At 42.9% G+C, this 13364-nt stretch overlaps 1 protein-coding gene across 14 annotated transcripts in view; it reads left to right on the forward strand.

Moving 5' to 3' along the window:
- Positions 1-407: 407 nt before the first annotated feature.
- Positions 408-13364, forward strand: part of ILF3 (interleukin enhancer binding factor 3) — a 22218-nt gene continuing 9261 nt past the window's right edge. For 7 of the 14 annotated variants that reach the window (XM_034791765.1, XM_034791766.1, XM_034791767.1 and 4 more), the window contains exons 1-13: positions 408-521; positions 5796-5887; positions 5971-6197; positions 7199-7379; positions 7742-7889; positions 9207-9298; positions 9680-9775; positions 10143-10254; positions 10973-11070; positions 11479-11590; positions 11692-11802; positions 12102-12301; positions 12798-12968. In XM_034791765.1, the coding sequence (XP_034647656.1) occupies positions 5885-5887; positions 5971-6197; positions 7199-7379; positions 7742-7889; positions 9207-9298; positions 9680-9775; positions 10143-10254; positions 10973-11070; positions 11479-11590; positions 11692-11802; positions 12102-12301; positions 12798-12968 (1551 nt within the window). In that variant the 5' untranslated portion in view covers positions 408-521; positions 5796-5884. Of the gene's footprint in view, positions 522-1497; positions 1560-5795; positions 5888-5970; positions 6198-7198; positions 7380-7741; positions 7890-9206; positions 9299-9679; positions 9776-10142; positions 10255-10972; positions 11071-11478; positions 11591-11691; positions 11821-12101; positions 12302-12797; positions 12969-13364 lie in introns of all 14 variants that reach the window. The other 7 variants (XM_034791759.1, XM_034791762.1, XM_034791761.1 and 4 more) reach the window with 2 other exon arrangements.

Consider the following 13364-nt stretch of genomic DNA (forward strand, 5'->3'; position numbering starts at 1 on the left):
GCTGTGTCCCCCCCCCCTTCTCCTCAGGGCGCCCCCCCCCCCCACTCCTTTCCCCTCAGGCAGCTGTGTCCTGCCCCCTTTCTCCTCAGGACACCCCCCCACGCCCCCTCAGAGCAGCCCCCCTCACATTCCCTTGCCATGAGGGCGGCCGCCCCACACTGCCCCGCCTCCCCCATCGATCCCCTCCGGTGGGAGGACTAGCCCCGCCCCCTCGTCTCTGCCCCAGTTCCCGCGCGCCGCGCCGCCTCCCCCTCGTTCTGAGCCCGAGGCGCCCCGCGAGGAGACGCAAACCAGAGGAAGGCGGAGCCTAGCCGGGCGCGCAGGTGACGTCACCGCGCCGCCCCGCACCGATTGGCGGGGAGCGGACCCGGCGGCCTCCCCACGTGATCCCTCCCTTCCCCCCCCGACGGCCCCCTCCCCCTTTCTCCCGCCGGCTCCTCCCCCCTCGCTGCAGTCGGAGCCGAACAGCGCTGCGCACCGCACCGTGTGGGGAGCCGGCGGCGGTGGGCACGGCCCGGCCGGTGAGTGCGGGCTCGGGCGGCCGGCTGGGAGCGGGGCCGGGCGAAGCAGGGGCCGCCCGCGGCCGGAGGGACTCCCCGCGCTGAGGCGGAGGAAGGGGGGGCGGTGCTGGGCGGGGGGGGCGGTGCTGGGCCTACTCCGAGGCCTGGCGGCCCCTTCCCGCCCGGCCTGAGGGGGAGCGGGGGCCTGGTCCCCCCCGGGCCCGGCCAGGCCCCCCGCTCCGCTCGCCCCATTGTGCTGTGGAGACAAAATGGCGGCGGATGGCGGTTGGGCCGGGAGTAAAAGCGGGGGGGGAGGGGGGAGAGTGGTACCGCGCGGGCGCAGAGCGGGTGCTGCGCGCGCACCTCGCTCTCCCCCCCCGCCCTCCCCGCGCGCGCTGCTCGGCTGGGGGACTGGGAGGCGCGTGCGGGGTCTCGCGGCTCCTCCACGCGCTGCTCGGGGCCGCTTTGTTCTCGCGGCCGCCTTTGCAAATGGCGGCGGCTGCGCGCGTGGGGGGGCCCGCTCCCTCCTCCCCCCTGCGCGGCGCGAGGCCGGGGGTTCCCGGGGCCGCCCGCTCCTCCTGCCCGCATAGGGCGGGGCGCCGCATCGCGGCAGGCTGCCCCCCCACCCCCCCCCCGCCGTGCACCCATGGGAGCCTGGGCAGAGCCGCGCTCAGTGCAGCCCTGCTGCGGGGGCCTGGGGCGCTAAGGGACAGCGACTCCCCGAGGCCTGCATCCTGGCAGTGCGCTGCAGAGCTCTGCCTTCCTCCGTGCAATGCAGTGCAACGCCGCGCTGGGGGGGGGGGGACCAGGACGGGCCCAGGCCCGGAGGGGCGTGCCGCAGAGGGGGGGCGACATGCGGGGGGGCCCCGGGGGCTCTCCCCCCCCCCCCCCCCCCCCCCGCCGGGAGCCACGATTTATCCTTCCTGGGTTTGCCCAGTCTGTTCTAAATGGGCACCCACAACTTCCCCGATAGCTGAAATCTCTCCTTTGTTCTCAGTTTTCAGAGCTGCTGGATTTCTGTCTAACTCAGAATTCAATTTAAAATACGACTCGCAGTAGGTATGCCATTACCAATCTGCAAAACCTGGAAATCTCTGCTTTCCCTGAACATCCTGCATCTCTTTACATTTGAGCCAGGTTTTGTAAATCTTCCCACCAACAGTCTGGTCTGGGACCAAGATTTGAGCAACTCAAAAATGAGTGTCCTGTACTGTTACTGAATGAGAACTTGAAAGTGTAACTGGCTGTAAACAAAACTGAAATGGACTACCCAGTCTTATTCAAATTGAGGAAGTTAAAACAAATGGACTGTATACATGGAGAAATAGAAACTATTTTTATCCTCATCAATCTAAGATATCACAGAAGAGATGGGGTATTTTTATAAAAAACAAAATTTTAAACCTTCAGCATTCTAATTACTCTCTTGCTTTTCACCCACATGAGCCAGTTTGGGCCATTACTTTGAAATGTAAGAACCCAATGCTTTTATAGCAGTGGAATAATTAGTTAAATCATTGTTGAAGTGGAAATGAAGGGAGGAAATTTTAGCATAGTAAAGAGAGCATGATGTGATTTCAAAGTGTGTGTGTTACCTTATTTTAGTCCTTTTCCCATGTTTTATTGAATGTTAACTTTGTGAAGCATTGTCGATAGTTCACACACCATAAGTAGAATTAATGTTTTTATCTATTCTGTGGTTACCTTTCCTTCAAGGTCTGCATCCTGTGATGCTGCAGAAGCCATAAGTGGCTCTTCTCACATTAAGAAGGAGTTTCTATGATCTTAAGTGCATAAATATTAGTCTTAGAAAACAGGAAATTTCAGTTTAATCTGCTGTAGCATTTTCTGAACGTGACTTACTTTTTTTTTTATTGACATGATTCAAAATTTCTCATCTCACTTGGATAGGGAACAATAGATCTGTCAATAACAAATATTAATGTTTGGCTGTCAACGCTTATTTACAAAATGAATATTCAGGGTACAAATTAATTTAAAACTGATTTTTAGTAAATTAAGTAGATATTTAGCTAACAGTTGAGGACATTTTTGAGTAATGGTACAAATACTTTCAGAAGTATTCAGAATCCAAACTCAGGCCTTCGGACAGGGGTTAGAGAGGTTAGGACTTGCACGTGTTCTTAACATAGGATGAGATGTGTGCCTATGTCAGAATACCAGCACACCTCTGTATTACAGGATAAGAATGAATCCTGGAATTGTCTGAGACATCTAGGCTTCAGTCCTACAAACACGTACACACACAGATGCTTATCCTTATCATTGCAGGTAGTCTCATTGAAGTTAATGGGACTGCTCACAGTAGGAAAGTTAATCATGTTTGTAAATATTTGCAGAATTGCAGCCCTAGCTGTTTGTTTTAATATGCTATCATAAGAGGCTGCATGGTGAAAATTCCCCTCTTGCTGTCGCAAAGGTTTAATGATAGTGGCTTGTCTTCATTATAGCGTATTACTTTGTGGGGTTGGGGGGCTGCCTTTTCCTTCTGTATTGGTGCAGCACCTAGCACAGTGGGGTCCTGGTCCATGACGCGGCCCCTAGGCACTATGATTATACAGCTAATAGAACATTAGAGCAGCACTGCTTTAGTAAAATATGGGGTCTTTTGCCACTTCATTGCTAGCATTTTTTTTCTTCCTAACCTCTCAAAATAGCTTATATTTATTTAAGAAGTGTCGGGATTAATTGCAAATTAGTATTATTGAAAAAGTGATACGGCATCCTGAGTATATTGTCAATGCTAAGTATTTTTATAGTACTTACTCATCAGGGTGTTTTTGTTTTTACTGTCTCCTAAGATACCTGTCTGCATGGATCCCAGGGTAATTTAATGTAATAAAAGTTAAAATTTAGTCCCCTTTCTGTGAAGATGTATGTTCATTTGCATACAGCTGAAATTTGAGTACATGTATTTGATTCTGATTTGTAAGACTGCCGTGTAAATCTGAGATATGCCAGAGAAGGTTAATATGGATGCATTTAATCTAGTAAAACTAACTAAACAGTTTGACAAAATCTGAATTGAAATTAAGCAGAGCCCAGTAGTGGTTTTGAAGTTAAGGGTCTACCAGCACTTGTATACAACTATAATTTCAGTTGTAAACCTTTACAAATTTATTCATTAGCTTTGAGGCTTGATAACATGGCATCATCTTTTTGAGCTCATTAAGAATTTCATGTTGGAGATGTCATATGCTTAGAAGTTTTTAGCCAGCACCTAACAGGTAATCTAGTTCCTTGAAGTTATTAGAAAACTAGGAGTTTGGGGGTGGTAAATTGATCATGATTTCCCTCTGCAAAACCTTACAAGGAGACTTACTAAAAATAAATATTTTCAAACTGATTTTGAATTACTGTCTCTAATCCAAGAAACTGTTGGTTCTTGTCATATTGTTATTTCATAGCTTCCTGCATTCTGACTGCTGTTTAAAACTAGAAGGGTAAAGCCAGTTTGGTGCTAGATTGTATTTTGGGCTTCGTGCCAAAAGTCACCTGCACATCTGAAAACATTCTTGGAAAGGTGTCACCTTTCGCAAAGAGTAGATATGAATCCTTAGGAGATGAATCTTATTGCCATCTATCTTACTATTAAAGAGCGATACAATGAAGGAACAAAGGGGTAGAAGTTTGAGTTATGGCATAACCTGTTTTAAAGCATTTTTGTTCATTTCTGAAGATGACCTCAGAAATTTCTGAAGATGACCTCAGAATGGTGATGAGTAATCCCATGGAGATTCTTGTATAACTGTAGCACAGCAATTATGGGCATTATCAAAACACTTGTTGTATTCCTACACAAAAATTAGCTATCTTAGAGTTTAGTTTGCACAAGTGTATTTCCTCATAGGTAGGCCTGGAAGGATTAGATTTTTATCAATAAACATGGATTTCATTGAACACACACAAACTGATGGAAAAACGTTAACATTAAAATTTACACATAATCAAAGTAAGAAAAATGTTTGAATTATTAGGGTTGGTTATAAGGATATTTATATTTTGTATATTTTGACATGTGATGTTGACAATTTGTTTTAATGGTTATAAAGTTTTGATTTTTTGAATCTCAATTTCTGTCATGAAATAATTGTTTGACCCTCCCCATAATTTGTGCAACTAGTGAAAATTTAATTTGATAAAAATCAAAAGGAGTGCTTAAAAATAGACATCAGTATAATCCGTCAGAAGTATAAAAAACCCGAATTCTGCCAACCCTACTCATAACACAAGTAATGAAACAAGAATTAAGGCAACCAACATAACTGTACTTGCTCATATACCACCATAGTGAAAGGCTGCCCATTTACTTGTAGACAGTAGGATGAGGAGGTGGTATGGGAAATAGTTTATCGCAAGTGATCACTTAGACCTGTCTGGGATGAATTGGGATGAATAGGCATTGGAGGATCCTTTCTGCTAGGACCCCAGGTTGTTCCTTTCGCCATAAAACTGCAGTGGTTAGTTAAAAGTTTGCAGTGATTCTGTTTTTCATGCTCCACTTCGCTAGTGGAGACGAGTTTTGAATTAACTGGGGATTTAGCTTAGTTGCACTTACAAATTCATGTGTTTACAATGTAGAGAGGCGCTTGTGTAGTGGATTTTTTTTTGGGGGGGGGGGTAAAGAAAATGTGTGAGCATTTTAGGCAGAGGGAGGCTAAATCACTTGCCCAAGGCCACAGTGGGTACAGTGTAAGAGCTAGGATTAGAAATTAGGCAGTCTTTTTTGCTCAGACTATTGCACTCTTATAATTAAGTCTTTAGACAACATGAAACCTCACTCCTTTTGTGCTCTTGAATGAAATTTAGCATAGGGTTGGCATTATACATTTAGGTCTGTGTAGTTATTTCCCATGTTGCACATCTTTAACGTGCAAAGGATGTGTGGTAATAGTTGTTAAACCTTTATTAAATGGATATATTTGATGTAGCACTTGATGAACTCTGGAATGTTTTCATCCTTCCTCTCAAAAGTAAGAACTTTGTAAGCAATTCATACATGTTAGAATGGTATCTATATGGCAAACTTGATTTTGATCATTATTCCGCAATTTTGTTATTGTTCAGCTACTATATCAATGCCTGTGAGTATTGGTCTCCAGGGGTAGAATACTTGGTCAGCTATAAACTGTTCATATGGTCCTAATCTACACAGTTTATACACCCAATTACTTTGATAACAAATTTGAGTTACAGATATGCACTTACCAAGTAGACAGATGATTTATCAGTCTACCTACAAATAATTGGTAATTATTTTTCTGTTGTTTTTAGATTATAGGAAGCTGTATTGGTGTAGTTCCTTGGAGGAAGAAGCTAGATAAGTACTTGTTGAAAGCGTCCGCAAAGATTCGGAAGCAAAAATGGTAAGACTCTGAAATCTCGAGCTTTCAGAAATAAATATTATCCTTAGTCTATTATTAAATTGCATCAAATTTTGTCTTTTCAGCGACCGATGCGTATTTTTGTGAATGATGACCGCCACGTGATGGCAAAACATTCTGCTGTTTACCCAACTCAGGAAGAGTTGGAGGCAGTTCAGAACATGGTCTCCCATACAGAACGTGCTCTCAAAGCTGTATCTGACTGGATTGATGAACAGGAAAAAGTCAGTGGGGAGCAGCCAGAACCGGAGGCCATGGAAACAGCAGCTGAAGAAGAAAACAAAGAAGGAGGGTAAGTAATGGTACTAGTCCCTGTAAAACAGCTGACTATGTCAAGTGCTTCAGTGGTGGGTTTTTTCTCTAGACCAGTGGTTCCCAAACTTTAACAACCTGTGAACCCCTTTCACTAAAATGTCAAGTCTCGCGAACCCCCTCCTAAAAATGAATATTTCCAGGGATTTTCTCCTTTACCTGAGTATAAATTATAAAAACGGTGATCTTGGAAGTATAAAATTTGTTTTTATGACATGCTTATTACCACTATTATTAATTATTATTTATAATTACATTATTTTTATTACATTATGAAAATGCCAACACTCTTCCAAGAGCTCACTTCCGTAGCTTCTATCACTTTGAATAAGCCTGTTATAAGACAAGGCTCCTATGTTTCATCAAGGACTATCAGGTTTGAAACAGCATGAAGGTATTTAAGAAGCCAACTCAGAGTTCCTCCTACATATGCATTCAGGTCTTGAGCAGTCCAGGCAAACAACACACGTTACAACAAAGCTTAAACTTGTTCTTCATAATCATTTTAAAAACAATACTAGCTGCCTATTTAATTTTAAAAACAGCAAAAAATATCCACCTCCCTTTCCATTTCTTATAAGGAGTCTTGAAGTTCCAGGCTGCTGGCCCCGTGCTGTCCGGGGTCCCTAGGGACAGCTCTGTCCGCCATTAGGGAATGTTTTCCCGAGAACCCCCTGTAACATTTCATGAACCCCAGTTTGGGAACCACTGCTCTAGACTGATAGTAATGTGCTCTTAAGTGTTTGAAAAGACATTAGTTCTCACTTTCCCCTAATTCTAACATTCCATAGCCAGAGGAAATAAACATGGAATTCAAGTGATTTTTCCTGTATGTGTGTAGTCATATAACCATTTATATTTTGGATCTAAACCATTACTGCTTTGTCCTGTGAACTTGGTTAATTATTTAAGTGTCCCTTTAAATGCACTTCAGGCTTTGACTTTTGTGCTGCCATAACTGCATTTACGTATCTTTCACAGAGATCAGAAGGCTGCCGAGCATCTGACTAGGACCCTTCGTGGAGTGATGCGCGTTGGGCTTGTAGCAAAAGGCCTGCTACTGAAGGGAGACTTGGATCTTGAGCTAGTTCTCCTGTGCAAAGAGAAACCCACAACTGGTCTCTTGGACAAAGTAGCTGAGAATCTTGGAGTACAGCTTGCTGTGAGTAAAGTCCTTTGACTTTGCATGCTTGTCACAGTGAACTCACACACAAGTGAATAGATTAAAGGGACTAGAAGATAACTGGGATATTTATTAGGCTTCTTACTAAGACAGAATGGGAAAATGTGGTTAATATCTTTGTGCAGTCTTTACAGAACCACCTTGTAAAGCAGGTGGATGTCATTTGCCACAAATGATGATTGTATAATCTCACTTCATAAACTAACTAAACTGAAAAGTAAGTTATAGCATCCGTACAAGGCTTGTTGATACTACTTAAGGAAAAGGGCAGTGCTGTGCACTTGGAAGAAACACATAAATCCAAGAGGAAATTTCTAAATGGTAAAATTATTATATTGTAGACCATTACTGAAGATAAATATGAAATAATCCAGTCTGTGAGCGAAGCTGCAATTATCATTAAGAACACACAGGAGCCTCCATTGACGCTGACCATTCACTTGACATCCCCTGTTGTGAGAGAAGAAATGGAAAAACTGTTAGCTGGAGGTATGGAAGACTGAAAACAGCTAACAGTCAGTCTGGAAACTTACGTTGTCTGTTGCTAATCACTGTTAAAATGTGCTATTCAATTTCAGATTAGGTAGTCCAAGCTGTTTGTCACAAATATTTCATGCAGACAAGACAAATTCAATTTACAGATCGTAGTAATACAAGAGACCATGGATGTGGATAATTAGAAACAGACTCCTAAAATTGAGTAGCACCTTTCAAGTGGTATTTCACTTTACTTACTTGGGCCTTTAGTTCACTAATATGTAATGTTTAAATCTTTTTTTATACCTAGCCATGTTAAAGGCCCACACAAATGACATCAAATGTAAGCTTGTACTTTAAAAAAATATTGAAGGCTTCTTGTAAATGACTTTTGCATGTACATGAAATTGGATATGTTATATAAAATGGTTTGTGTTGCAGCAAAAATGATAGGTGCACTGTTGGGTCTCTTTGGCTGTTTTATCAGCTAAAGTTCAGAATTCCAGGACGTGATGCAGAGTTTTGGATAAAGTTAGACGCCATCCATGATCTTATTCAAACTTACTCTTTGGAATAAGACTTTAAAAATACCGTCACTTGAAAAATCTCTTACTATGATCAGTTCTGTATCACAAGCATCACACTATTTGACTCATGAACTTGTATGCATAGCAAGTGTTCGAACTAGCCTTATCTAAAACCCTGGTCTTCAGACACTTCAAAATTATTAACACATATCTTCAGTTTTGCTGCAGCACAGACTGGAGAATATTTTTGTGCTCTATTGATTGTCTATGGTTCTGATATCTGACTTCGTCTACCAAGCCTTCTAGTTTGTCAATTTTAGGGACGCTGGACCTTTGACCAACAGGACGCACTCTGTCACGGGCCGGGGCCAGGGCAGTCAAGCCTTGTGGGCGGAGGGGGTTCCCTTGGCTTTAGAAAAGCCTTTACCTCTGCTCTGGATGTAGAGTGAGGGTTAACTTCAAACTTCCCTTTCTGTTAGGTACTGTAGCATTCTACTTTCTGAAGCTTTGTTAAAGCAGTATAGGCTTTCTGTCCCCCTCCTACATAGAATTCCTCTTTCCCCTCATAGTATAGGAGTTAGCCTATTCCCTGTTACATTAATCTCCCCCTCTCTGCAGTGTGAAGTTCCAGTTAAGGGTAATAAAGTGAAGTCTACTGCAGGCTATCCTTTCAGGTAAAGGGTATAGCTCAAGATCTTTTGGGAGCCTCCGCTGCCCTTTAGGAAGCTGCCTCATCCCCTCTCCACCTGACAGAACCCCCTTGGTCAAACTGTGCCTGTCTTCTTATTCCATCCACGAATAGAAACGCTATCAGTCAACGACACCCCGGACGTTCTGGACAGGCAGAAATGCCTTGCTGCCTTGGCGTCACTCCGACACGCCAAGTGGTTCCAGGTTTGCATTTTGTTCTTATATTTGTCTTTAAGTAGCCAGTTAAAGTTTACAAATTATCTAACTTTATATTAAAGTACTTTAACATTGGACGATAGTTGTGCTGAACTTAGCGTCTGTCAACCATACAGTTGCTAAAGAAGCACTTAAGCGAATTTAATGTTCGAAGATGACTTTTTTAATGAGTAGATGCATAGTTGCTGCTTTGTGTTAAGAGTAATGTCGCTTTTGTATACTGTAATTACTATTACATTATAAAATTGTAATGTAAATATATATTGTTTACCCTTGACAAAGTAGCACTGCAAAAATTAATATTTGTCTGCACATTAATTGGTTTTGGTATTTTTATTGAATATGCCTTTGCTTGATTACTTATTCTAGGCCAGGGCTAATGGTCTGAAATCGTGCGTCATAGTCATCAGGGTGCTGAGAGATCTGTGTACTCGGGTTCCTACTTGGGGACCACTTAGAGGATGGGTAATTCTTACTTTTTTTTTTTACTGTTTTCTGAATTGTTTGGTTTTATTCTTTAAGTCACTGGCGAGAACTGTTCTTCAGTCTGAAATTCCATTTTCACAAATTGCAACTTCCTTTAATGTGAAGAAATTGAAGTATTCTGTTTTTGAAATACACTCTTGAAGACTTTCTATATGATATAATCACATGCTTTGGATCTGTGGGCTGAAATTATAGTAACTTCTAAACTTATGGCAGTTACAGTCCTCTGCTTCTTATATCCAATTTGGCGATTCTTTTGCTGTTGCTTAGGCATCTGTTGTAAAGTTTCCCTAAAACAGTCATGTGTGCGCATCTCTCACTTTTTAAAATCTCAAATATCTTACAGCCTCTGGAGCTGCTGTGTGAAAAATCAATTGGAACAGCTAATAGACCAATGGGAGCTGGTGAGGCCCTGAGGAGAGTACTTGAATGTCTTGCATCAGGAATTGTTATGCCAGGTTAGATGGTTCTCTGCATATACATTTCAAAGCAAGAAATCACATGGGATGCGATTAGTTTGGTGCATTGTAATATTGTGTAGTAGTTACAAGGCCCCCCTCGTCGTCAGGGATGATCTAGGTCAGTGGTTCTCAACCTATTTACCATTGTGGGTTGCATATGTGGCCCACAATGTGTGATGTGGGTCGCATCCAATACTACCTGTATGGCCCTGAGGATGTCACATGGTCCATAGGTCGGTGCTGATTGGGCTGCAAGCCGGCCCGTGGGCTGCAGGTTGAGAACCTCTGGTCTAGATATACTTGATCCTGCCTCAGCGCAAGGGGAAGGACAAGATGACCTCTCTCTCGGCCCCTCAGCCCTACATTTCTATGATTCTGTGTTTGCACAGTTGAGATTTAAAAGTTCATAAAAATGTGTAGTGTATATTGGTATTACAGTACCATGGACTGTAATAGGGCACATGAACCCATGATGATAAGCCCTGTAGTGTGAAGTACCAGGTTCTACAAGTGTTAAATTGGTTGTCTTACTTTCTAAGTGGTTTTGACCAACTTCACTTATAACTGTAAAATAATCCAGATAAATTTCAAAATGTTGGACATTGATTGGTGTTACACAGATGAGTGTTGAATGATGCCAAGGGAATACTTAGTTTAGTTTTTTTAGAAACACTAGGATAATTCTCTGCATATCTTCCTTGTTTCCTGCCTTCAGATGGTTCTGGTATTTATGATCCTTGTGAAAAAGAAGCCACTGATGCTATTGGGCATCTAGACAGACAACAAAGGGAAGATATCACACAGAGTGCTCAGGTATAGTTTTGCCTACAGATGTTGCAAAAACTGAATGAGTTCAATTTATGTTGAACTTCCATATTGGTTAATGGTAGTTTAGTAACCTCACTGAGATTGGTTTTAATTTTTTTAATACCTAGTCATGTAAAAAAAATGGGTCTCACACTAAAAAAGAAATTTATAGTTTCATCTACCAGAAGCAAAGTATCAGGTTTTAAGTAGTGACTTACCACTATGACCCAGGTTTTGGATTGAACTTAGAATTCTAAGGAGCATCCCATTTAAACTGAGGTGTCTTTTTTTGGTGTGTTTTTTGTTTTTGTTTTGTGCAGGGGTGGGTAGAAGATTCCTCTTTGAACCTCTGCAGTGAGCAAATATTACGTTAGCAACTTCTGCATCCCATTAACATGTGTTCCATCTTTCTAGCATGCTCTGAGACTTGCTGCTTTTGGCCAGCTTCACAAAGTCTTGGGGATGGATCCCCTGCCTTCCAAGATGCCCAAGAAACCAAAGAACGAAAATCCAGTTGACTACACTGGTAGGTATTGTAATAAACTAATACATTCTCAGTGCCCAGTGCTCTTGCTGCTCTGTCACTCAGTAATTGATATATTCAGCTGCCTCTTATGGTTTTTACAGTCCAGATTCCCCCCAGTACCACATATGCCATCACTCCAATGAAGCGCCCTATGGAGGAGGATGGAGAGGAGAAGTCTCCCAGCAAAAAGAAAAAGAAGATTCAGAAAAAAGGTATTGAGTTAACCAGAGGTAGGTAACAAGTTGCTGCCTAAGAGCTGTTTTCAGACTAGAGGAGGGGCAAATTGCAGAAGAAAGTGTTTCTTGTGGAATGGCTTGTAAATCTGAGGGACTGGATTTCTCTCCTGCTTTTTAAGGCTTTATCAAGTGCAAATGGTCCTTTCCAATCTGTACTTCTAAACACAAAGTCCACAGAGGCAGATTGTAACCTCTTATTGTCTGAACTCAGTTGTCAACTTTGTCTTAAAACAAATGGGCATGTCTGACAAAGAACAAACTGTTTTTCTGTTTAGAGGAAAAAACTGAACCTCCCCAGGCTATGAATGCACTGATGAAATTAAATCAGCTAAAACCTGGTCTCCAGTACAAACTTGTGTCTCAGACTGGTCCAGTTCATGCTCCTATCTTTACTATGTCTGTGGAAGTCGATGGCAGCACGTTTGAGGCATCAGGACCTTCCAAAAAGACAGCCAAATTGCATGTGGCAGTAAAGGTAAGAAGTTTGTCTGCATGTAAACACTTTTTTTCCCTCCAAATTCCTTTCTCTAAAAAAAATTAGTATCCAAATAGTTATTCCCTTAAACTTGATCTTCTGGAAGATCGTGTTAAAAATCGTGTGTGAAGTGTGTAGGCCCTTCTACACTGGATACAGTTTTGTGTTGAAGTTAAAACACTGAAATAGTAGCAGCACTTGATGGATTAAGTAAATCGCTAGCCAGAAGACTTTACCCTTCTTGTTGCGAATGTTTAAAGGCCTGCAGGGCCTGGGGGAATGGTTATAGCCTCCTGGAAGTTCCAGCACCATCAGTGGGGATGGATGAAGCTTGGGCTAATACTACATTTGGAATGAATGGAGGTAGTAATTTCTGGGACAGGGCCAATGGGACCCACTTCTGCACAGCCTTTTCAAGTGCTTATCTCACAGTAGAGAGCCATGGAGGATATGTCAGCACTTCTCAATGGCCTTTTTTCTCTTCCCGCACCCCCAGGTGTTGCAGGATATGGGTTTACCCACAGGAGTGGAAGGCAAAGAGTCTGGAAAAGGAGATGAATCCGCAGAGGAAACAGAACAGAAACCAGTAGTTGTTGCTCCTCCTCCTGTAGTGGAAACTATCTCTACACCCAGTGCTGCTTCTCCTCCCTCAGAACAAACTTCAGAGGTGAGCACAAACTTTTTACATCTTTTGAACCAAATCTTTCCTCCATCCTTCAGGAGAGTGATGTTGTGACAAGCTGCTCAAATGATTCTTTCACTCATGAGTCTGAAACTCTCAAGCACTTTTTAAAAGGAATACTGTCCACTTGAGTTTCATAGATTCTAGGACTGGAAGGGACCTCAAGAGGTCGAGTCCAGTCCCCTGCCCGCATGGCAGGACCAAATACTGTCTAGACCATCCCTGATAGACATTTATCTAACCTACTCTTAAATATCTCCATCTCTGGAGATATTTAAGAGTAGGTTAGATAAATGTCTATCAGGGATGGTCTAGACAGTATTTGGTCCTGCCATGCGGGCAGGGGACTGGACTCGATGACCTCTCGAGGTCCCTTCCAGT

Source organism: Trachemys scripta, chromosome 16 (assembly GCF_013100865.1).
Source record: "Trachemys scripta elegans isolate TJP31775 chromosome 16, CAS_Tse_1.0, whole genome shotgun sequence".
NCBI classification, from domain to species: domain Eukaryota; kingdom Metazoa; phylum Chordata; order Testudines; family Emydidae; genus Trachemys; species Trachemys scripta.